General features: G+C 36.4%; 1 protein-coding gene across 1 annotated transcript in view; it reads right to left on the bottom strand.

Annotated features, from left to right (window-relative positions):
* Positions 1-1,000: 1,000 nt before the first annotated feature.
* The window catches only part of PPIG (peptidylprolyl isomerase G), a 32,564-nt gene continuing 7,473 nt past the window's right edge, over positions 1,001-26,091 (bottom strand). The window contains exons 2-13 of the mRNA XM_074910820.1: positions 25,089-25,168; positions 24,907-24,981; positions 22,600-22,707; positions 22,082-22,126; positions 20,086-20,173; positions 18,937-18,966; positions 18,711-18,850; positions 9,018-9,222; positions 7,779-7,946; positions 7,168-7,252; positions 6,185-6,321; positions 1,001-5,889 (exon numbers count right to left, since the gene is read on the bottom strand). Of these exons, the coding sequence (XP_074766921.1) occupies positions 4,773-5,889; positions 6,185-6,321; positions 7,168-7,252; positions 7,779-7,946; positions 9,018-9,222; positions 18,711-18,850; positions 18,937-18,966; positions 20,086-20,173; positions 22,082-22,126; positions 22,600-22,707; positions 24,907-24,981; positions 25,089-25,149 (2,259 nt within the window). The 5' untranslated portion in view covers positions 25,150-25,168 and the 3' untranslated portion in view covers positions 1,001-4,772. The remainder of the gene's footprint in view (positions 5,890-6,184; positions 6,322-7,167; positions 7,253-7,778; positions 7,947-9,017; positions 9,223-18,710; positions 18,851-18,936; positions 18,967-20,085; positions 20,174-22,081; positions 22,127-22,599; positions 22,708-24,906; positions 24,982-25,088; positions 25,169-26,091) is intronic.

Below are 26,091 nucleotides of genomic sequence, written 5' to 3'. Positions count from 1 at the left end.
TTTCTCTTACCACTGATCATAAATAGGCCTAACTTCTTTTCAATCCTTCCAACATTTCATTAGCTATGGCTGAAGCCACACACTGACTACTTTTTATATAGTTACAGGGATATGCACAGGACATGAAGAAATGTCTAACTTCCTGCCAAAACAAGCAAGCTTTCTATGTGCTTTGCATGTAGCAAAATTTCAATTGAAAGGGTGCTGCATTAGTTCAGTTCCTTTAGTCCCTGTTAATGTTAGCGTTAGAACTTCTAGGAATACAAATTTAAAACCAACCAGTTAACTGCCCTATTAGTTTCATTTGAACAATGATTAAGGAAAGACACTAATTCTTTATCAAAATGTACTTTTATGTAGTTTTACTATCTAAACTCAACATTTTATTGTATTTTATTCTGTTCCTTTTGCAACATTTCATACTAAAATCAGAAAACTTATTTTGGTATGATAGCTTTTTTTGGAAAAAAAAAAAGCAGCTGAATAATACTTTTTGCTTTTATGCAACTCTAGTTTTGTTGGAATGGTGTTCCTAATGACATTAATTGTTCAAAGGTAAGGAATAAGAATTATACTAAAAGTATGTATGCAACAAAATGGAAAGCTAGTTTTATGCTAGGCAACTGCAGAATTGTATGAAATTCAAATTTTGCAAAATGCAGCGTTCACAGACTTAGATGTGCATTTTCTTGAATAATTTAGTTACATATTGCATTAGGAAAATTACTATTTTCAGCAAAAGGAAAGTGCAAGTAACAGTTCTTTATATTTCTTTCATGACTAGAAGTGTGAAGATTAATTTTGTCACTGGTATCCTCATGGCTGCTAAAATACTGCTGTTTTCTCACAAAGTTGCTGTTCAAGCATTGGAGAATATAAAGATGATTTGAAAGAGAGGTCTTTGATAAAGCATAGTATGTCTTCTATTATAAGAAAAGTCCTAAAAGCAGGGATATACAATTTTGTCAGACAAGCAATGAGTCTACTATGCCCCTAGAAAGTGTGTCCAAAAATACTTTATTTGCTTCAGTAAATCAACAACAGATCAACAGTTCCAGGAAAGGTGGCTAAAGGACTACTTCTTCTATGTTTACATTTATCTAAAATCTACTTTCCAGACGGACATTATTACAAATTAGACATTGTTAGGGATCACTGCAAATTCTTCACGGCATCTGACAAAGACCACTCTGAGAAAAGTCTGTAGTGTGGGATTTCTAGTAGCAAGTGAGAAGTTTCAGGTTAAAATTTTGACAGACAGAACAAAGGGTTAAAATGTAACCATTGCCTTTGTTTTTTTCTTTTCTTAAAATAAAAAAAACAAACAACCCCCAAACCAAAGCAACAATTAAACACTATGGCTGTGTCAAAGCATTAGCAGACAGCAACATATGTTTTACAGGCAGTAGTGTCTACACAACCTTACATTATATCCACCCACCCTTGGTAAGAATTTGTGCTTCTGAGTTGATGGCAGTACCCAGAAAATCCAGTCTCTTTCTGACAAAGTTTGGAAAGCTACCACCAAAACTAAATTCAGCATTCCATGTATATATAGGCTGTATGGTATTAGTAAAATGTCAATATCTAGTATCAATACAACAGAGAATGTATGTCTAACCTTTGGAAATTATTTCAAGCCTCTACATACACTTAAAATGTATGCTTTAGAGAGTTAGTCCAGTATTCCCTGCCATCATTTTACCTTGAGTCTTGAGGTTCAGATTCTCTGGAGTAAGGTCAGTTCTGGGGTACAGACAGAAAAGCTGTCCTCCAAAAGTCCTACATTTTCCCCCATTTGCAAGGACAGACCACAAGCATTGTTCTGATTATCTCTGGTACATTAAACTATTGCTTTCAAATATGCTTCCAGTTTAGTTCACTAAGCAAAAAGCTTGTCACACAGCTGCCAAAGACAGCATTGAGCTGCACCACGACTACAGCACAAGGTGGTTACTGTGAGGTGGGCACAAGAAAGCTCTGCCACTGAGGGAACAATCGGATGGAGGACAGCAAGAGCAGTAGTCAGTGACTTGACACAGTGGCAGGAGCTCACTGGTGCTTGGGGACATCTTGCTGTCCCATCCATGGGACTGTGCTTTAGTCCCATGGAATTTTCATCAGCATTCTCAATTTCCAGTTTGATAAAGAAAAGCATAAATCTGGCAAATCTTCCCTCTTACAAGACTGCAATTGTTGTTTCAGTTTAAACAAAGTGATTGGCACTATAACAATTTACCATCAAATACAATACAGGCAAAGCATGCACTCACGATCAAGTGTATCCCACCAAATGCAATTAAAAGTAACCAACTTCTTACAAAGTATATTAAAAACAAGAAAATGAGCTTTGTGCCACCAACTCAGATGAATTTTTAACGTGCTATGAAAGAATTAGAGCTCATTTAATTTATACAAATAATTTTCTGAACTGTGACCAAAATATCCATATGAAAGTGTATACAAGTGCATCTTTTGAAATAACTAGTTACACGCAACTGCAAACTACAATTCGATCTAATGTCCCTTTTGAGATTTTAAATTAAAAACTTAGTAACATCTTTTAGCAATTCTTATCAATTGCCTTATTGCTGACTGCTTTCATTTTTTTACCCCTCTTCTACAGCAGAGTCAATATAGTTGAGGGGGTTTTTTTTGTTTGTTTGCATGCTTATTTGAGCTTCAGTGGTATTGGCAAGAATATTCTCAGGAGCGCAAACATACTTCCGCAAGTTTGTGTGCCAGCTCCGTAAAAAAATAAAGAACACTGCGATCGGTTTTTAAATGTGACTCCGAAGCAGGTGGCATGCATAGCACAGTATAAATGCACCAAGGAAGCCTTTGTCCAAGCTGCCATACAATTCTCTTAAGCCTAATTTCCCAGCTTTTTCTTACTACAGTCTCCCAAAATAGGACAACTTCTCCAAAGTCATACAGAGTTCAGACAGAACAGGTCCCCTGTACAAGTCTTTGGTTCACTCCTATAAGCTCTCTTTAGTAAGAGCTCTCATCCACCCCCATGTGGGCTTGGGAAACATTTCTATACATTCTGTTTAAAATGACCTCTGCAACACAAAATTCATACTAAACAGAGGAAAAAGTAGTTAATAGCCAAATCAGCTCCACAGCAGCTCCACTAACTACTCTGCTAAAAAGTAACACTACACACTTCTAGTTTTCTTCCCTTAGAAAGGTTGCTTAAGTTGTTCACACTCCTGTATTTTCTTTTACTTTGAAGACATAGCTGTTTGTTTTCCTTTAGAATAAACTGTCTGGATCACAATGTCAAGACATGCTTCAGCAATTCTGCTAATCCACTGTAGACACACACTGATTACAAAGCTGGTTATATAGCAAAAATATTGACAAACTCCTAACAAAGACAGTAAGAAGTTAGTTACATCATAGACTCAAAGATCTGACAAAAAAAATCAACTACTGAAACAGCGTTTTGCTTCGACGTGGCTTTACATTAATGCTTGTCACTTCTCTTCAGGAATTTCAAGATTTACCAGCCTTTGGTGTGAAGAATTCAGAGGACTGAAAGAAGAGTTGGGGTTTGTACCAAATCTACCCTCTCAGCCCGCTACGTTAAGTTACCACGTAGCAGCTGCTCTTTGGTGATTGCATCTATGCAGACACTCCTGCAGCAACCCAAGCCAACCTCCTTCTCTTTCATATGAAGGTGTGGTAGTAAGAAACGGGTGGGTCTTGGAGGCAGGAGAGGAAAGCAGAAAGGGGAGGGAATTGGTTTGAGAAAGACATACATGTAGTAGAGAATGAGGAGGAATTCTCAGTACAGTCTTTAGAATGAGGGGATGCAGGGAGGAAGGCAAATTTTTGCTTTAAAAAAATTCAGAGCCTGTCTTAAAACATTACTTGAAATTCTACTTCAGTTACTCCAAAAATCATTGGAGAACTGCATTAGTTTTCTCATAGACTGCTAAGAAGCAGCAAGAATAGAACGGATTTCCTGGTTCCTTATTCTGACACCCACTGTGAACTCTGGTAATCTGTTTCATCACTGTGCATCCATTAATTAGCAACTGAGGCAGGGTAGTCTGAAGCATCCAAGCTGAATTTTCTGCAGGAGCCAAACATGAAAGCACGGAACAGAAAAAGGAGGTTACAGGAAAAAAAATTACACTGATGAGCACTTCAAAATATTTTTTTTAGGACAAAGAAGTAACTGACAAACACAGGTGACTGCCTTACAGCATGAAAGAATTCTGCTGTTGGCAGTGACAAAAGTACAAACAGTGAAGATCTACTTAAATTAATTCACTTTGTGATTACAAAAAAAAGTAATGTAATTTTCCTCTATAAATTACTTTCCTTAGGATTTATACCTACTGAAACACAGATGTAGCAACACTGGAGTGATGGACACCTTGCAACATTCCCTTAGCTTTAAGATGACATGTAGTATACTTGCAGCTCTCTTCTTCACTCACGAAACAAGCTTCTTCACAGGCAGCTATTGTTTGCACTAAACTAAGTTCATCAGGTAAAAAATAAATGCGGCATGTAAGTTACCTTTTTAGCTGCCAACACACAAGAAGGATACATAAATCAGTGAAGTATTTCAAACACAGCACACTGTATTACACATATAATTTGTTTTTCATTTCAAGTTTATTAAAACTTTAGCAGTACAAATGATCCAGGTTTTAGATTATCAAAAGACCAAACTGAAGTCCACATCTTAAAAAAAGGCGTTCCCCAAAATGTCTCCAAAACTTTGAGACAACGGAAACATTAAGTCCACAAACTCATCCATTCCTGTCGTCATCTGTCCCAGGACTTGTTTCATGATCAGACTTTTTATCCTTACTAGGGGCATCTCTTTCCTGACTCTTTGATTTTTGGTTTATTTCTTTTTCTGCTGAGGATCTGGTCTTTTCCTTTTCTTTACTGCTGCGTGAATATGATTTTTTTGATTCTCTCTCTTTGCTGCTTGGTCTCTTTTTTGAGTCTGGACTTCTATCCTGATCTCTACTAGACTTCTTATCTTTACTGGATTCAGGACTGCTACTTTCACGGCTTTTGGAACGCCTCTTCCTTTGGCTTTCAGTATCGTTCCTCTTATGTGAGCTTCTACTGTCTCTATTTGAATACCTCTCCCTGTTTCTGCTTTGACTTTCCTCCCTCTCTGAGCTCCTTGATTCTCTCCTCCTCCTATTTTCTCTTCCTCTGTATTTATCTGGTGTACCTCTCCTTTCTCTGCTCCTCGATCTTCCTCTTCTTCTTGTTTCTCTATCTCTATTCCTTGAATAGTCTTTACTTCTACTGCGATCTCTGTCTCTGCTTCTCGACCTTCCTCTCCTACCTCTATCCCGGCTTTTGCTTCGATCCCTTGTTCTACTGCTAGAACTATGTTTTCCTCTAGCATAGTCACGCTCTTTGCTTCTTGACTTACGTTTCTCCCTGTCTTTACTCTTCCTATGGTCTTGTTCATTACTTCTTGAGCCTGCCCTTTTACTTCTCTCTTTGCTCCTACTTCTTTCTTTATCTCTCCCTCTAGAATCATAGCGCTTTTCTTTTTCTCTACCTTTCTCATGGTCTCTCTCTCTGCTTCTTGATCTTATTCTCTTTTCATCATGTCTACTGTGCTTAGAGTCTCTTTCTTTACTTTTTGATTTCTCTCGGCTTTTACTATGGCTTCTAGATTTAGCTCTTTTCTTGGCCTTGTTTTTGTTATGCTTGTCGTCTTTTTCTGAATTCCTTCTTGTCTCCCTGTCTTTACTGCTGGATTTGTGATCTTTTTTCTTCTCCTTTTCCCCTCTTCTGCTTGGACTTTCAGAAACTTGTCTGTGGTCTGATATTTTTCTCTCTTTTCCTCTTCCTGGGCTTTTTTGATTATCTTTCTTGTTTTCATTTATTTCACTCCTTGGAGAGAGAAAGACAGGATTTTTTAAATATTATGAATCCCCTCCACTCTGAAAAATTAAGTCAGAAATAAGACAGCTTCACAACTGAAACTTAAATCACATTGTAATCTATATTAATAACTATATATTTAGAGTAGCATGATTAAAATCACACACAGTTAAGTAACAGGATAACCAATCAGTGCCCTGGTTTTTTGGAAGTAACTGTAATTGAAAAAATCTAAGACAACAGGTATTATTTTCCATATATAAAAAAATTTCAATGCATACACTCAAGAAAGAAATAATCTTACTTGTCCCCTTTTATCCATCTTTCTCCACTAGACACTCTCATTCTTTGAGCTCTTTGCATTTCTTGCCTCCAATGTGGAGGAGTTTCACTGCGTCGGAATCGATCTCTTGACCTTGATCTGGAAGGTGTCCGGTAACGCTTGAAGGGAAGAAGAGAAAATTTAGTATAAGTTTGAATTTTACGTGCTATGATAACTAAGTAAGATTTTTATCCCTGGCAGTTGATTCTACCCAGCACCTAACATGACACTTCACATGTGTATACCAAGTTTACATTGACAAGTTATTAATTTACTGAAAAATGTATTTGACATTCAGCTAACTGGAATACAGAATGTCTGATCAAGTAACTATTTTTAAGTTAAATTCTATTTCAGGATTTTTGTACTCTGCTGAGAAGTCTTGTCCTGTTGTTTTTAATTAGCAAGATACAACTCACTTTTCTAACAATGATAATTATTCTTGGCTTTGACAAGTAACATGAAAACAATACTTCACACTGTTTCTTTAAGGTTTTTACCAAAAATTTGAGGGATAAAGACTTCTGTTACTAAAAACCTTTACTACAAACAGCATATAGCATATGGCCTCACAAAAATCAGAAGAGCCAATCTGATAGCTCCCCCCTTCCAAAATGGGGAAATCTTCCCCACGTTGTTGACGCTGATGTCATACTAGTTCTTGTGCTCAATTTTTGAGCTAATTTCATTCGCTAATTCACAGAATACTACAGTAACATAAAGAAAGCTTTCTTTTTTTCCTCCCCCTCCTTCAAATAAACTCAGTATGTAAACAGAAAATTAATTTAATTTTCCTTGTCTTCCTTCAAGCCTCAGTCCCAAATCAATTATGATGTTATGATGTACCATAAATCCTGCCTTTTATTTTTTTTAATCAACCATCCTAATGAAAATGGTTAGTAACACCAGCAGTAAGACTGTGCTACCACCTTGTTTGTTTTGGGGAACAGATTGTAAACACTTACCCTTGGTCCTCTTCCTTTGATTTTCCTTCCAGATCTGGTAACTAACAGCCTCCTCTGGTACGTTGACTGTGAATTCGACAGATTACTAAAAATAATTTTAAAAAGTGATATTGTTTATAACATCAAAGAAAAAGAGAAAATAAAACCAATTTTAAAACCTCTTCAGAAATTACACTAAATTAAAACACACATTTTATTTTTTATTATCAGTGCAGACAGTAATAACCACACAGTAAAACCTTCAGATTTTGTGACCACAAAATATTTTACAAGATTTCCTGGTCTTTCTATTTTTGAAAGATTAAATTATAGATTCATATTGGACAGTTACAATACATTCTAAATGCAACTGCAATTGATTTTACTTTCTTTTTTCTGAATCGGTCATTTTCAATTTTTCATTCACAACAACCATCTTCAAAGATTTTTGAATCCTTTGTTCTAGGACAAAGACAACAGTTGCCAACAAATGGAAAAATCCATTTTTTCATCCAGCAGCGCTCACAACATGGAACTGTTTAATAGAAAAAGGACTCAACATTAGAGTCCTAAAACAGTAACGTGATCATACCACTGTCAGCATGTAGTCAGGCTCAAGACAGATGTATTACCTTTCTCTTTCCTTCTCTCTGCTTTTCCTCTCTTTTTCTTTCTCATCTACTTTAGGAGGACTTTTCCTCATCAGGAACCGGTTTTCAGGTACAGGAGGAATTTCTTCAGGACGGACAGTAGATAACGGCTGTGCTTCAGGGTTTTCATCTTCACTTTCACTGGATGAGCTTTATTTTTGCATAAAAAAAATAGTTATACTTGAAGTCCGTTATTTGTATGAAGGAAGACCTTTCAATCTATTTAAATAACAGAAATTCTCTTAATTCAATACACAGTGATACTACAAGAAACAAGAGCTATTACAGAAGCAACTTTTCTTCCCCCCCTTCCCCCAGTATCTTTGCTCCAAAATATGCAATATTTTGTATTATGTAATATTTGTATTATGTAATATAGTTAAGATTTCTGACCAACACTATGAATTCCAGTGGTGTAACACTGAACATACATTTACTCTCTATTTAGATACAGCTTTTTTAAAAATAATTTTCTTCTTTTAAAAACACTATCGGGGAAAGTCACATTCAGATTTTACACTAGTATCTATAACTGGCTACAAACTATTGTAATTCTAAACAGTTGGTAACAAACTGGCATGAAATAAACTTATTCCCACAGAAGCAATGTTTAGGCAGCATTGATCATTTCTTACATTTTTCTGCTAGCTTAGAAAAATGTGACTTGCACTGACACAGCCTGTATCTCACACTGAAATATAAGCAAAACTTAGATTAGAAACATTTTCAGAAGCAGGAGTGCCTTTTGAGCTTTATTATCTTCCAATGAAACTGCCAGACTTTTGGCATATCAGACAGATATAACATTGTTAAGTATGTTAATTTATTAATTTTTTGTTTAATTTTGCTGTTATTCCTGCATACTACATTTTCATAAGTCCCACTGCATATAATTTAAGTTGAATTGTACAGAATTGAATTTAGGGAAACAAGCTATCACCACACATCTCAAACCACGCACTCCTGCAGCTTTTCAAGTCACATACACGTAAGTCTTAGTCCATTCCTTCAATCCTCTACAAGCTGCAGCACACATGCACATGGACACTGTCCCCTGCCATTACATCAGAAACATTGAAGCTTGTATATGGTAATCAACTGTCTCCCAAACTTCGGGATACCTACTTCACTATTTACAGAATACTATTCTGTAGTTACAGGACAAGAAAATGGTACTGTATGGTATACGTGTAACAAATCAAAACAAATCTCAAAATTCACCTTTTCTTGCTTTTCTTTCTCTTCTTCTTTTCTTTCTTATGTTTCTTTGAATTTTTCTTGTGTTTCTTTTTCCTTTTTTTAGATTTCTCTTCTGAAGCACTCTCAGAATCCGATGATGAATCAGAAGATGATTCTGAATCACTTGAACTTTCAGAGTCACTGGATGAGGAAGACGACTTGTGTCTTTTCTTTTCTTCTTTCTTGGCTTTAAGTCAGAATAGCAAAGACACATTTTAATATCAAAAACTTCTAAATAAAGCTTAGAAAAATAAATTTATCTAGTATCTGCCTGAGCTTCTTGTAAGATTCTCAAAACTACTTCATCAAAATACTTAAGAATAAATCAAAATTTTTGAGAAAACACTGTTTCTCCCAAGTACAATAAAGGGTATGTCTAGAAATAGGTAAGAAATTTCCAACATTTTGCATTTATGAAGCTCTAAAGTATCAAATTTATACTGTTAAGAACTTATAGAACTGTCTAAGTTTTCAGATTATGTTTTATACAACATAAGCTACATATACAGAATTAGTTAAAATTTATTTAGGAAGTGTTTATAAAAAATTTTCTTTGGCTTCAGGTTCGACTTCATATAAAATCTATTCAAATCATAAACAAGAACAGTTTTGAAACAGAAAATAAGTGGCACAGACTAAACTGACTACTCATTGAATTTAGCTCTGAGGGAAGACTCAAATAACCAACCTTCCTGCTAAGTAAAACCATGCTCAGAGAACAGCTCTAATCCTCCAGCTCATCATGTGTTGGGGTTTGGGGTTGTTTTGGGTTTTTTTTGTTTTAACAGAAATATACAAATAACTTACTTACTAACCACCTGGTATAAAAAGGAAGCCCACTAAAGAGCAGACTAGTCCTTAATTACGTATTTCACCATTTCTCATGTGGCTGCTGGAGCTGCAAATCAGCAACTTTACTGGCAATCTGATATTAGTCTGACAGGAAACAATCCAAGAACAAACACCTTTTTATGCCCCTTAACTGATCTGAGACTTACTTAAACGATTAAAAGTGATGTAAGTATTATTTCAGTCATGCTAATTTGAAAAAAAAAAAAAAGTGTGCAAATAAAAAAAGTACTATAAGAACTTCACTAAGAAAGACAAGTCTACATTTCTGAGTTATGATGCTTCAGGTAAATCAGTTAAATGGTATGAATACTTTTCAAATGTGTTATCAAATTCCTATCAGACTATTGTCCAGAAAATTAAAAGCTCTATCCAGAAAATCCAGAAGAGCACACTGGTTGTCTTCAGACTGCTGTAGTTGACTTTTCTAATCAGCATCAAATATAATTTTAGTTTGCCATTGCAAATTGCAAAGACAGCCCATCATTCATTACACAACATACTAGTCACAGACAGAAAAAACAGAACCTTCATTGTTAAACAGAAGAAAAATATACAAAAAATAAATACTGATGTCCAAACAGGCTGTTTTCTCATCACAGCAAACAATCCATATTTTAGGAGAACACCTTTTAAGACCTTAGAACAGGCTTTGGATCTGAGACAGAAATTAATTTCAAAATTGCACATGAATTCTAGTTGGAAGTATTAGCTTATTTTGCAAAGCTTTTAATAGCTTGCTCTGTCCTAAGAATTCATGGTTTACAGAGATATTATCTGACCTACATCAATATAACAAGCAGTTTAAATGCAACATCCCACCCTCTCTCTTCTGCACAAAACAGGTAAGGGAAAACATTAGGCACTGAAGACAGGATTATGACTATGCAGTCTGTTTGCATCTGAAAACTATTCAGACACAGAACACAAAGTTTTCACATAGCAGAAAACATAAAGATGCCTCCCTGAATAGCCTCAATCTTTTTATTTTCTATTAGAAATGGAGAAATTAAACTGTTTAGTCTAGCCAAGCATTTTTTCTATCAGCTTCCACTTGTGCCTAACAAGATGATTCAATTTGTACTTAGCTATTGTGTATCATTGTTATAAAATAATTAAGGCAAGTAACTAGAGAAACTCTTGTAAAAAAAAAAAAAGGTAAAAATGAGGTATCCCACTAGGTTGCTTTGTCCTTGCTCTACAGAAAATCAGTCCTCTTGGGTATTGTAATTTATAACTCAAGTGTCAGAAGATAAGTGAATTCAAGAACTTCAAAGAATTACAGGTTATTAACCAGCTTTTTACTTATGAACAGCCTTGACTTTGTGCACATGGATGGGAAGAAAAATTCCACTTCAGGATTCCCCACTAGCAATTTCAGATCAAATACCACTTACAGGTGTCCAGAAAAAAAGTTAAAAGTGGCAGCAGTACCAAATGCTAAGAAGTATCTATTAACAGCTATTCAACTTCTAGCATGCAGTTATTTGGAAAGTGAATTCTTTTCACTCTATATAAACAGATTTGAGATCTGTCGGGGAAAAAAAAAAAAGGTGATACTCATGTAGAGAACTTGAGGCAGAAGAAACACTTCAATGAAGAGCAGATCTGGTAAACACAAGCGGCTATTTAATGGAACAGTCATTTCTTGAAATTATCAATATTATATTCTCCAACTGCAGGTATTACCGAGTTGACTGACTCTTGAGAGTTAGAAGTAGGTATCTGTAACTGCAATCATGTGACTGCAATTGTATGAGCTCAATGTGGAAATTCTCAAATTCTCATTTTTGCAAAACTGCATGATGGGAGGTAGCAATTTTTCAAGGATTATCAAAACCAAGAAAATTTACATAAAATTCCTTGCTTAACTGATCAGAGAATAAAAATGAGTCTTGAGGATAATGAGTCTTAAAATAATACTTAGGGATACATTATTTGTAATAGTAAGCAAGTACTTCCTACCAATTTAACTTTTAATGGGAAAAAAATAATCTCATTTAGGTTAGAATGATAAAAATCAGTGGGGACAGATCTATAATTGCCCAAAATACACTTCTAGTTGCACTTCAGGCAGCTTCTTTATGACAGATGATGTGCTGTGGGAACTTAGTATTGTCTCTTGGAAACTGGACATAACTGGGTATGCTTGAGAGTAGCAAAGTTACATGTGGACGTTTTATACCAACTGCAGAGACAGACAGTTATGGATTCCTAATGGACAAGAGTCAGCATTTCTCAGAAAAGCAACAGTTCACCTCTCATTCACAGCATCATCTCTTAATAGTAACTTTTATAGTATATAATCTGTATATAGTTCTTGAATATAAAACATGGAAATCTCTCAAATAAATGAAGTATTTTACTCCTGTCAATCTACAGTGGTGGAAGATTTCCTCTTCACAGTGATGCAGAACACCTGCTTCCTAAAGAACTGACTGAGATAAAAGACCTGGATGACAGCATGCTAGCTGGGTCTTAATTCAGGTTAACAGTAGATCAGATACATGGTACAGAAAAATCTCAACAGAAACAATCATCTCTCCTTTTGTGGTCATACACTTTATGCATACTTTTTTCTCCTTCTAACATTACTGGATCTCCCCACTGGCACAGTGGATGAAATTTAATCCCATAGCACTAAAGTGCATTAACTTTTGAAATCAGCATCACAGATACAAGTCATACCTGTATGACTTCTACAGTGACTTTTTTCATGCCATCTTCTATGTGTTTTATTCACAAGCCTCATTTGATACCACTAACGAAAGCATGACAACCAACCCAAACACAGCCTTTGTAGTTTGTAGATCATAGTACTCTTCTGGTCATTTCTGGGTGAAGTATAAACTAGCAAGTTGTCTTATCCACTTAGGACAGCTGGCTGATTGAAATCAGCTGGTTCTCATCAGATGTTTTCAGAGCTTCTTGTAAAATGCTTCCAAAAGACAGATATCTTGTATTTTTTACTTCCCTTGTTGATCCAGACTAAGGTACCTGGCCTGTGTTCTCAAATTTTTGCTCAATGTCCTTACTAAAGCACTATATTTAATAAAAAAATGTTGGTAATGTTTTATATAAGTTTTAGATTGTCTAAATATATATACATTCACAGAGTGTAACGAGAACATATTTATAAAAGAAAACTGAACAGTTTCCAAATTAATGTCAGTCAAAGGACCCTGCTGTCATATAGGCCTGGTAACACCCAAATAAAAAGAGGAACTTCACCTGAGTTCTAAATTCCACGAACACAAAAAATACTAAAAAAGTTAACTAATTTCTATGTCCCAAGTCACTTTCAAATGCTTCTCATTCATTCAACACTTTTGGTTTTGGCAATTCCAAAAAAACCACTATATGGCACTATACTGTTTCCTACATGCCTTGAGGATGCAGGATTGCAGTTAACTTCCAGGACTGTGGCTGCAGGATCTTGGTTTTCTTCAGGATCACTAGCTGGGAACTGGCTGGGTATCAGCTGGCAGGTGGTGAGCAATCACACTGTGCACTACTAATTTCTATAACTAGAAAAAGTAACTTCTGTTACTATTTTATTTCAATTATTAAACTGCTTTTCTCAATCTACAAGTCCTCCTTTACCCCTCCAGTTCTATCGCCCAGGCAGGGGAGGAGGAGCAAGCACCTGTATGGTGTCTGTCTGCTGGCCGGGTTTAAACCACAACACAAAACAAGGTATCTCCAAGCTCAATTTCAGAAATGTCTGAATAAGGCATCAATAAAAGCCGTTATTATCTGTTATTTTCTCCTTCCTGCATCTGTTTTAAGTGTGTCAAAAAGTATCATGACAGTTTTATCTGCATTCTTGTAAAAAGTTTAGGTATGTTACTACTTTAAAATGAGTAAGTAATCAATAGAAATGGAGATGAGTTAGTGAGCAACTACCTCAATAGTCATAATGTGGTTCTTAATGTGCAACAAGTAACATCAATGGCAGATGTATCTGGGAGACCATGTGGCAGCTAGGGAGTGAAACGATGAGGCAGAAAAAAAAATAAATCAAAAAGCCCAGAACTGTTTACACAACAAAGGTAGAATATCTAGCAAGAGGTATTGAATATAGTTTCTGGTGACATCCAACTATCTCTGTCCAGCAGCAGTATGCTATTTTGAATATTGAAGCAACACAGTGCTGGCCAATTACAGATCACAACAACAAATGAAACCAATCCTGCAGCATGAAGGTCAGCAAGAAGGAAACAGACACTTATTTACAGTCCAACTGTTCCAGCTCATTAAGTTCAGGATCAGGTTTCAACTTATGACCACATCTGAAATAGATCTATCACTTCCTACTCCATTCACTGTGACCTACAGTATTTGTTAGACTTCATGAATTACATGGTCACACTGCATGGCGCAGTCAAGCACTCTCCACAGCTCAGCTTGTTATGGACTGTAGTAAGCCTTATGTTAGTCCCCCCATGTCAGACTCCAGCACTTGAAGAAATGACCTAGGCAGAAAGCACTCAGGCTCAGGCACAAAAGTCAGAACAGATTATGTCATCTTGTCATTCACAGCAGTGACACTCAAATAGTTACCTTCTACCAAGTTCAGTAACCTGTGTTGGACTACAGCGGCCTCCAAAAAGAGGGTGTCTTTGTTTCAGGACGTTTAGACAGATATTTCCCCCAAACCTTTTTTCCAGTGTTTAATCACTCTGCTGTTCAGAGTATCTGGTCTTTTTTATATTTTGCATGCATCTTGCTTCAATTATTTGCCATTATTATGTCTTTCACTGCTTGATTAAGGACCCACTGTTTCTTACAACAAAAATTAACACAGTAATTAAGTCCTCAGAGATATGCATTAGGGAACACTACCATATTTGCTTCTTGTTGATCAGATGACATTGTTATTGTGAGAAGTCCTGTATCACAAATGCCTCTGGACACAGATGTTTTTGTAGACAAGCAACCTACCACACAACTGCAACAGCAGAGGAAGGGGGAAAGAAAAAGGAAGGAAAAAAAAAGAGAAAAAAAAAAGAGGATAGGGAAAACAAGACATCTCTAGCTTCACTTTGAACAGTTTTAGCTAAAGACAAAATAGTTTATACATAGTGGCCAGTTCACCAAGAAAAAAAATAATCCAGAACAGAAAAGTCTGAAACAACTGCTCATAGCAACCCCCTTGTGGAAAGAGAGCTAACAACAATGTGCAACAAGCTGGCAGAAAAAAATTAGTACTCTGGGGGCTGAATGGGTAAGGGAGGATACATGAATCAAAAGTCCAGGTAAGACATTACTTACCAGAATCACCACTTTCTAAGACTGCTCTTATTCCATATATATTTCATGATTCCTAAATGTGTAACTTCATCCTCTGTATCAGCGCTTGGTAATCTGTACTGATACCTTTTTTAAAATAAATTGTACTGATAGAATGACCAAATTACAAAACTATTCTTCGATGGATTATGATGGCAGCCCATACTCTGCCTTAATTGCAAAAAGCACACTTTTAGGAACAGTGATTCTACAGGGACATCTAAAACATCAATGAAGATCACAAACAAGCCTAACATGGCTCTGCACAGAATCCCCTAGAAATACTCTTTTCATGAGAAATCTTCATTAGATACTCTTGTTTAAAACTGCCCAATGCACAAAGCCATTTTGGTTGGTTGGTTTTGAATCAGAATGTCAGTGTCCTACAGTCTTGAAAACATCTCAGATATACCTTTGATTAACCAAAGAGTCACGATCTCAAACAATACAGCCAGGCTTGTTTGAATAGACCCGCTTCTGCAACTTCGTCAATTGCTATAAAACTCTAATTTGTCTTTTAAGAAAATTAATACTACATTACTTGTTCTACAGTTTTTCTTGATAATTATATTAGTTTAGTTAGTTCATAATGACCTTTCTGAACACTACCTTAATACTTAGCCCCCCCCCCCCCCCCCCTTCAGGATTTTTCCTGGAACTTTTCTAAATTTTCTAAAAATAATACCACTTGGCCAGAGATTCTTTTTTATAATTTAGCTTCTCTCATACATTTTCACTAACTCCTCCAACTTTAATAAATAAAATTTAAAAAAAAAAAACACATAGGAAAAGATGACAAATATTTCACTTAACTAGGTGATCATCCTCTCAAATCCCAGGTGAAAGCTTCCAAGCTAGGCCTCTGCAATATTGTAACTGTGATCACTGTACCATTTAATTCACACAGCATCCAGTAAGCTGGCTCAGTTAAGTCATCATCTACTCATCCCTAAATAAATCCAATTCTTCTATACAAAAGAGGTAGATTTGCTTCCTTCAAAAAGCACTTCGTCTGGATATTCATCATGATACCCAAAAATCCAATCACTTTTCCTCAACTTTAACATGAAAGAACATTCATACCAAGCACCTAACCTCTACTGTGATTCCTTCTGCTTGTGCCATCTTGACTTTCCTGCTAAACTCAAGAAGTATCAGTTCTATTCTCCTTCCATAAAGACTTGTCTAATCCTTTGTGTTACCTACCAGACAAGCTCATCCAACAAATACCGTGGTTTACGCCTCCCCTGCTATCATAATGTACCCTCCCACAGAAATTCACCATTACTTCTCTCACTGGCAACCTCCTTATTTCTTTGTCTTAACAGCAAATTCTTAGAAGCAGTCTCCTCTGGTAACGGCCTTATATTTCTTCAGTTCCCTTTTGCCTCCCATAAATAATGTGCTACAAACAGCTCCACTGTGAGCTGACTCTCTGTTGATGATCTTCCATGACACTGCTCACCTCCCAGAAAATGTTCCTCCTATATGGATTCCCTGGCCTCTTCCATATATTGATAGGTCCAAGGGCCTCTCCACTTGTCAGCTTTGGCCTGCAGCTTGACACATTTGCTTGCTGATGTGATGACAATGTGTTCCTCCTATCTCCACTGCCTCAGGTCAGAATGGCTCCTCAGTGCTTCCATGTTGTGCATTTAGCAAACAGTTCCAGACATACTATAACCTCTCACGGTAGCGGCAGATTTCCCTTCGCAGGTCCTACAGACAGCCTTTTCCTTTCAATAGCAGGATTCTCCACTCACCAGGATCTCCATCATGGTCTGTCAGGCAGCACCTTCATCAGGCTGGCTCTGTGTTAGTGCCCACCAGGGCCCACACCTCCCCACACTCAGCTCTGCCCTCCACCTGCCTGATATTGATGCCTAAGGCCTCTTGTTCTCCAAATGCTCCTGCTGCCCATCACTCTCTGGTACTGTGCCTTATGGTCAGTTGAATGGGCTATCCCATCCCCCTGGCATCAATTTCCCTCTGTGGCATACCAGACCAGACACAGGAAGCAGTCTCCAGGATTTCAGCAGTACTGAGCTATAGAGTTACAAGGACACGGAGCAATGGGTAGGACCGGACAGATCTTTCAAGAAGCCCAGTCTCTTTCAAGAGAACTTAAAGAAAAAAATTTTTTTTAATTTATTTTATTCACTCTTTTGATAAGAAGTACCTTAAAGCACTGCCTAACGGCTCCACTCTTTTGATAACAAGTACCTTAAAGCACTGCCTAACGGCTTTAAGTCATCAGGCTTCAGTGACAAAACTTCAATTTAGTCATTCAATTTCAAGTGTTCTAGAGTGGACTAAAAAGAGTGTGGCAAACCAAGGAAGACATATACACAGTGGGTATCTCCCCACTAGCTTCACTCATTCTGTATCTGCATTGGTTTATTTTATTTTCTAATCTATACCACCTATGCATTTTCTAACAGATACCACACTCCTGAGCACTGTCCAGAAAAACAAAATTATGTTCTAACACACAGGGTGACTTATGAGTTAATCTAAGAAGTTCTAGAAACCTATGAGAAGTCAGGAGCCATAAGATAACTTTGCTACCTTTGAGAAGTCAGGAGCCATAAGATAACTTTGTTTGGAGTTCTGAGGTACTGAAGAGATCACTTCAGACTCCAAAGTCATTCTGCTAGACACCACAACAGGTGAACCCAGAAGTGCATCAAAAAGAAGAGGAAAAACTATGAAACTTGGGCTTGAATGTCTGTATTTTCCTTAGGCCAAAAAACCCAATTATTCTTGTCTTGTGCTTCAACTTCCTTGGTGCAAACCTTCACAGTACATACCAGCAGAAGTTGCTACAAGTGAAAAAGCATGATGATCCCGACCATAGTTCCTACCAAAGATGCATTCTGGGCTTCCTCTAATGAGGTTCTCCAGAGTGACAGCAACACCTAAGATTGAGGCTTATTCTGTAAGAGAAGCAGCATCCTATCTCAAATACCATGTTCAGCTCTGGAATGGCAGAGTAGGGCATCTCTTCCAGAAAGGCAGGTTCTGTCATATTCTTGTTTAAGAATATAGTTTATAGTAACTTAAAAAGGCTATCTGCTAAAGGGCAATTCCAGGCTTTTTTACTCTAAGTGCCTATTCTGAAGATTTACTTGAAAGAAACTTGAAGTAAGTTCAATACCTGCAAAAAAAGCAGCAGTTATCAAATAAAGTTAGACTGCCATCAATCTTAACATAGCACTTTACTGTCTACGGGACAAGTGCTTGCCAGCTTTGTACTAAAATTTAGCTAGTACAAGGAAATCCAACACAGGAGAAGCTTTGAAGAAAGCATGTATGACGTTTCTTTAATGTCTTCTGCATTGACACCTTTTAAGTTTTTTCGAAGACAAACTGTACTGCAATGTTATTCACCTTTTCACCAACTGCCCCTCCATCCATCACAAATAAGTTTCTAAGTATTTTTATAAGCAACCAACAGGGAAGAAAATAAGCAAAATTACCTCATATTTTGCATCTATAGTTTTATATCTAAGTAAATGTACAGTTCAACTTTACCTTTGGATTTTGGAATTAACTCTCCACAACTCAGTATGCGTACTTCAGCATATGGTTTACTAGATGCATCTGTTTTCTGGTTTTCTATTTCTCTCACAACTTCCTGACCTGAGATGACTTGTCCAAAAACAACATGATGTCTGAAGAATTTAAACAAAAGTAAGAATTCTTAGTACTTAATTTTCTCGAGGCAGTTCCCAAAGAAACAAAAGAAAAATATATTTACCCATCTAAGTGAGGTGTAGGTTTAGTTGTTCTGTTGTTTCCAGATTTTAAAGAGAAGAACAAAGTCAGCATTAGTGGAAAACAGTCAGCATTTGAAGCACGTCATATACACATATAAAAGTTAAAGTCATTTTTAAGGAACTAGTAAAACTGAATCTGAGATACATACTTTTAACTGCACACAAACTTAGAATAATGTATGTTTTATACACTAAACTACCTATTTGATTCACTACTTTCAGTATCACATTTTACGGAACAAAAATGCACATAAATTTTTAGACAGCATCCTCATATAGGACAAGTATTCTATTTATTAAAACATATATATATACACACCACCAGAAACAGATATAAAAATTAAGGCTACTGTTTCAGAGCAAGAAAACTGCAGATAATCTTCTATACATTAGAAAATAATCAGAAATCAAAGGAAGGAAAAAATATCTATGTACAGATTATTTGATGTAGAACTGACTTTCTCTCAGCATTCCCCTGTTACTAGCATTACTAAGACATACAGATACAGCCATGGAAGAAGTGAAAGGCTGGGATAATTACAGTCAGGAATCCCAAAATAAGGGTCTAATGATTAAGTGACAATCCACAACTCACCATGTTAATTAAGGTCATGAAACATGGGTAATAGTGATGTATTTCAAGAATGTTTTCTGTAGATAAATTAGATTTAAGAAGAGTCTACTGCAACGGATTTTAAGAATTTAAGTTTTAATTGTGAATGAGACTGCACTGGGATGTTACTTTGTGACAAAAAAACCCAAACAACCCTCTATTACTTTTAAGAAACCCCAAAGCTGTTTGGCTTCCTCCAAGACAACACTTATTAGAAGAAATTGATAAAGAATTCCACAAGGAACTAACAGGTTTGCTTTACTGCCCAAGTTAGAACACAGCTACTGAAAACTACCAAAAGCTCCTCTACACAGACAATAAGCACTAAACACAAAAGTGATAAAAATAGTCAGGCGCTCTAAACAGTGCTTTAGGAAAATGGCTACTTCCATGCAACTTAGTGAAAAACTGCAACTTAGTGTTTGCACAGGAGCTAGTCTTCAGTATTTAAAAGGATTACCTTTACAGCTTACAAATGGCAAGCCACCCACACGTTTCAGGACAGTACAATACTTACATAAAGAACTGTGAACCATTTGTATCTTTCCCTCGGTTGGCCATTGAAAGGAGAAATTCTTTGTTGTGCTTTACAGCAAAGCTTTCATCTAAAGAAATTGTTTTCAGTTACTCTGAATACACCACATATGCTTAGATAAATGCTATAATCTAAGTAAGCATCCTTATTGAATAAATCTGCTAATCACTTCAGTAAAAAGTTGTATTAAAAAGATTCAAATAGCTATTTTTAAAAATACATTATTCCTTCCATTCTAGATAATGCAGTTTAAGAAGGAGAAGTAATAGTTTGCAGCCTGAGGAAAAAAAATACTAAAAAAAAAGTATTCTTGTTCAAGAGATTTGTTTCCTACCAACATTAGCACAGACATCATTTTAAGCTGTTCTATTTTGCATATGCTGATCATTGTCTCCTGGAACAGAAGTTTTCTAGCCGTACATTAACAAACGCCTCATTTTCAGGCAGTTTTGGTATTTTATTATTCTTTAATACACATGGATATCCAGTTTGATAGCAATCCAAACAACTTCTGTTTGTCTGTCAGACACACAGATGAACTTATCAAGCTTGCTATTAAGAAAATAAGTTTAACTTGAATGAATCCTATTTCTGATGAGCAAATCATTGTAATAGCTCAAACTAAATCTCAATGAAGCTGTGAAATGTAATCACTGTTCTTTAAGACATCTGTAAGAGATTATCTGATCTCCCTCCTTTTGCAAACCATGGCAAACGCTGTTGGGGGATCCAAACTCTTCAGACCGAGGAGTCTGCTGAATGTTGTTTAGCTACAGATGGCAGTACCAAGCATTAACAAAGAAGAAAAGCACGCTATCTATATGCTATTTCATATCATACTGTGTGGCAGTAACAGGACAGTCCCACTCGCTCTCTAGTCACCTGTACAGATGCTATATGGCATAGCTTCAACTGTCAATCTAATCCTTGGTGAGTTAGTTAAGAGATTCACAAAAGCAAAAAACTCCCACAGATTGTTTTGTACTGTGGCTGAGTCAGACAGATGCAACTGCCAGAAGGTAGACTGAGATTTTGCTCCTTCTTCCATCTCCCCCAACCATGTATTTCCTCAAACCCAGCTACTAACTTGTGTTGGTTCTGATACTTGACAAATTATTGAGTTGGGTCCACTCACTAATAAGGAAATAAATAAATGTTTTTTCTGCAATACTCTTTGGGAATTTTAGCAAGCTGAATCAGCTGAAAGTCTTATCTGAACGACAATCAGTGCAAGGTAAGACCTCCTCCCTCTTTTGGCAGTTGCAAACTGTTGATTCAACTCAAGTTATGATATAAAATTGCAGCCTGGCCCTACTAAAATTGTGAATAATTCTTTTGGTTGTTTGCTGTAAACTCAGACAAGAACCAATGTTAAAAGAAAAAGTGGCAGGGAAGAGGAGGGAAGCTGGTGGCAGCTAGCCATCACATGGCTTTAGGTGTAATATAAAAACTGCTCCAAGAAGCACAGAGATTCTCCTATATATTCTGGACAAACACAGGCTGAGAAACACACTGGAGTGCAGAAGAGGTATTTCTTCTGCAACACTGACTGTAAAAGAACCAGGACTGTTCTGTTCTAAACAAATAGCCTCTATCATTAATTCCTCTTGGGTTCAGGAAAGCAGGGCTTTATGCTTTCTTTTAAATAAACATTTGCAAGGAAACCTGACTCCATCATGCCTTTCTCCTTTCCCACTGGAAGAAAAAGAGTTTTCTTTAGCTAGCTGCCTAAGCCAAAAATGTATGTTTTAAAACAGTTATAAAAATGTAAATCTGGTAGAACAGAGGTACAAAGGAACGTGGTTTTAGTTTTTCATTAATTAAAAAGGTTAAAAGTAAAATAATCTAAACTGGGCAGTCAAAAGCTTCTAAGACTAGACAAAATTTTCACAAAAACAACAGAGTTCAAGTTTACAGCGACTACAGAATGTAAAGGTTATTGCTTAACACTGGAATAGAGCAGACTGATAAAACTTACCTTCAAAAAAGCCACCATAAATGGATTCTCCTCCCCTGCCATTTCCTTGAAAGAGGAAAAGTGACAGTTAAAGTAGTGATTAAAATAGTCACGTTATGTGGAAGGTGTTTCATAATATGAAATACCGATCCAACTACATCAAGGTCACTGACTTCACTCTTCAGGATATGCAAAGATATGCATCTTTGTAGTCCCAAAGCAAACTTGGAAAACAAGAAAATATTAACCCATATATTCTGCTATAGTGACCCTTTTTCCTTTATTTCCCAACAGCAGATATTTTACCCTCACATTGAAACCTTTCAAAATACTTAGTATTGAGATAACTGAGCAAAAGTATGTGTATGTGCACACATGTGTATAAGTTCATGTTTATTATATAAGTTTTCATGTAAAGGTTCTTACACAGAAAAAAGGGAAAAAGCAGTTGAATCACAGAATAAGGAAATGATGCTACACAAAACTGCAATACTCTATTACAAAAGCATTAACGTTTTCTTCAAAGATTCACATCATACCTTCACTGAAGTCACCTCCTTGGATCATAAAATCTTTCACAACCCTGTGAAACAGACAACTTTTGTAATGCAATGGCTTTTGGGTGGATTTTCCTGTACCCTTTTCACCTAAAGGAGAAGAGGAGGAAAAAAAACCAAAATTACTCTTTGTACCTGTACAATCTCCGCTACAAAAAAGTGCTACATAAGCACTTAATCAAAATCATCTACTAAACTCTGAAAAATTAGCTTGTGAGGCAGACACACACCTGTAATACCAATAAGAATCTAGCATTTAAGAAAGCAGAGCAGAAATACCTTCTGTCTCTAGAGTATACCAGAATATATACAGCATACCAAAGGAACTCCTTACTGACATCAGCACACAACTCTGGTCTCTTCCATGCAGATTGACTGAAATTAAACAGCCAGTTTAAGTTTAAGATAACCGGCACTGCTCAGAAGCATGCAAGGAACACTTAGATCTTCAATTATAACACGGCAAGGTTAAGGTACCATAAAAGCTCATAACAAAAACAAAGACGTGGGGGAAGGAGAAGGAATCTCTTTCCCTCCCCTGCTCATGCTTACAACTGCCATCTTTCTCTCTTACATCAGCTCTGGTGCTCAGACGCATAAGCAGACTCTGCTTCAGCTACAACACTATTCACTTTCCCTGCTACCTTCAAATAGATAAGGTCTCTGCTGAGTTAGCAAGGTGAATGGCAGAGCCAACCTCAAGGTAACAGTAAGGTAATCAATGGGAGTATGCTGGAAGGAAAAGGATCTCTTCCTCTCAATGCTGGCAAACAACTGGACTGTATCTTCCTATAATCTTATTCTGGGCTATTAAACTGGCAGCTTTTTGTCAAGGGCAGCTGCCTCTGAACTTACCTGTAACAGACTGGTGTTTCCATATGGATCTGACCAGCTAGAAAAGCACTTTTGATAGGAACATTAATAAATGTGAAGCTGTATTTGTTCCACTAACTTGGCATATGCCTAACATAGATATGTCAGGAAAACATGGAACTGCTGATCCCTGTTTAAAGATGACATCGTATACTTTGCAAAACTGCCCCCAAAAAATGAATAAGGAAAACAAATAAAATCAAAACTTGAATTTGGATTAATTTGCTGATGATCAGTATCATAAACACTGCCCATATATTTTCCTCATTACTCTTAAACACATCAAAGCAGCAAAATATCTGAATTTGATTTTGAATGTCAGCTTCTAAGTATGAACTTAGCCATATCTGTTCCTGACCTTAAATGCTGCTGAAAGACAAGTCAAAAATTTAAAGCAGTAGCAGCGAATAACACCTTTATGCAATAAATGTGACTTTTGGGCAGTTGATAGCAGATCAGGAATGCTATGGTTACATGGTAACATACAGCCATTAAAAAGAATCACTTTAAGGTTCAAATTTGCTAACAAATTTTGATAATCTGATTTTGTGCCAGTAAACCTAATGTCAGATCAGATAATACCTACATTCCTGCAGACATCATGAACGGTGCACTAAGTGTTCTCGCTAACTTGACATGTGTAATTATGCACCCACACCTGATTCAGATCATGTTAGTACTGCTGAGTGATTCAGTATTAACAGCCACAGAGCCTTGACCTGAAAAACAACAGAGCTGGAAGGAAAGGAAGCAGAAAATGCTGAAGACAGAAAGTGTGTATGCTACTTATGTATTCACAAAATTGTTCTTGTGATAATAAATTTAAGCTTTACTAAACTGCCAGCATTTTCAGCAAAAGCATGTAGTCCGCAGGACAATAATTCTGTTTGGAAATGCTTCCAGGAGAGAATCTTCTCAGTATTTGGTTCAAGAAATAATGTGACTTTGAATAGAAGTGGAAATTGCCAGTCTCCATCATCGAAGAAAAATTATAATGAAGTAAAAAACCCACCCCAAAACCTAATGAATACCCCCAATATCTTTCAAATACCTCCAAGTATCATAAGACTAAAAAGTAAGTCTGCATGGTTGACCTCTTACTGGCTACCTTTCAAGACTGGATGATGTTACATAATGTGAACAGTAATATCTATGCTAGTAACAGAAAATCAGCTTAGTGTGTCCGTATTTAAAGTTGATTAGTATATACTCCCTGCAACATACTAAGCCAAAGCTATAACTGCTTTGATTCTACATCAGATGTATATGAGAAATCAGCTAAATCTCTAAAGATACCAAGAACTAATGTTTTATGTACTTATATGCAAGAAAATGTCAGCAAAAATAACACAGACATCAAACTAGCTAACATGGTATTACATTAAAAATTGTAAATAAAATTTAAAATCTACAAACCTGTGCAAAGGCAGCGAAAATTCTCACATGTCTTTGGACACACATCTGAAAACAGTTCAAAGACAACTCTTCCAGCTAGAAAAAAAGAGCCATACTTATTATGAAGTTAACTGGTATTTGTATTATTCTTATATATCTTCTATGAATATCATGTTACTGAATGGATATTTTAATTTTCTTACCAGGTACATTGTTGATGGCTATGTCAAAAAAGCAACGAGGTCTCTGGACCTTTACTCCCATGGCTTCAAAAGTTTAAATACTGTAAGTAATGAAAATAAAATTTAGTTTTTCCTTTTGTGTAGTGAAACTGTGTGTAAGTCAATGTAGGAGATTTTACAAAGACAACAAAAACTGCAGAAAAGCAAACCTTCAAAAAAACAAGATACTGAAAATAAGTATTTCTAAAGGTTCAGAAAACACAAACTATTTTAGGTCATTTTCATGTTTTGTAGACCCAAATGAATTATTTTTTCATGTTTACTGCAATAGTATTAAATTCAAACTTGAGTGACATACTTTAGATGAGGAAATACAGAAAGAAAAGATACTGTAAGGTATGGGGATAATAAAGCTTGGAAGTCTTGCTAATGTTTTACATACTTATTTTTAGAAGTTGTCTGATCCTAGAATTCTAGATCCAAGTAAAATAAGCTTCAGAGAAGAAAAAGACAAATCAGCTTTGAGGTCAAACAACTTGAGTGCTCTCAAACAACTTTTTACAACTGCCTTTCAACTGCTTAAAAAGATTTGTTTGCAATCTCTGTTAGGCTCAGTGTCAGCAGCTGAGGAGGCTGCCATCTCCACATCCCAACCCACCACTCCGGTCAGGGTTACCAGCTTCAGATCAGGCCTGCTCTCCTCAGGAATATACATCAGCTGCTGCAGTCCACAACTCAGTTCAATTCATCTCTGTTACTATTAATTACCCGGGACATGAGCTACATCTGCTCGAGAGAGCACATACTGCTTGTCTAGGACCACAGAAAGGTGAAGAGCCCAGGATGATGAACTTCAGCTGCTATAGGTGAGTAATAACTGCACAAGTCAAGTGTGCATACTTTCAGAAGTACCAGAACTTTTGACACAAATAAAGAGAATGGTCAAAGAGTGGAAAATCACTTATGATGGTTACAACTTGACAAATCACCAACATACTGTCATGTTGAGACAAGCATTCAATGT

Source organism: Athene noctua, chromosome 7, assembly GCF_965140245.1.
Source record: "Athene noctua chromosome 7, bAthNoc1.hap1.1, whole genome shotgun sequence".
Classification (NCBI taxonomy): domain Eukaryota; kingdom Metazoa; phylum Chordata; class Aves; order Strigiformes; family Strigidae; genus Athene; species Athene noctua.
The sequence above is the reverse complement of the archived record's forward strand: the minus strand, read 5'-3'. Positions and strand labels throughout refer to the sequence as shown.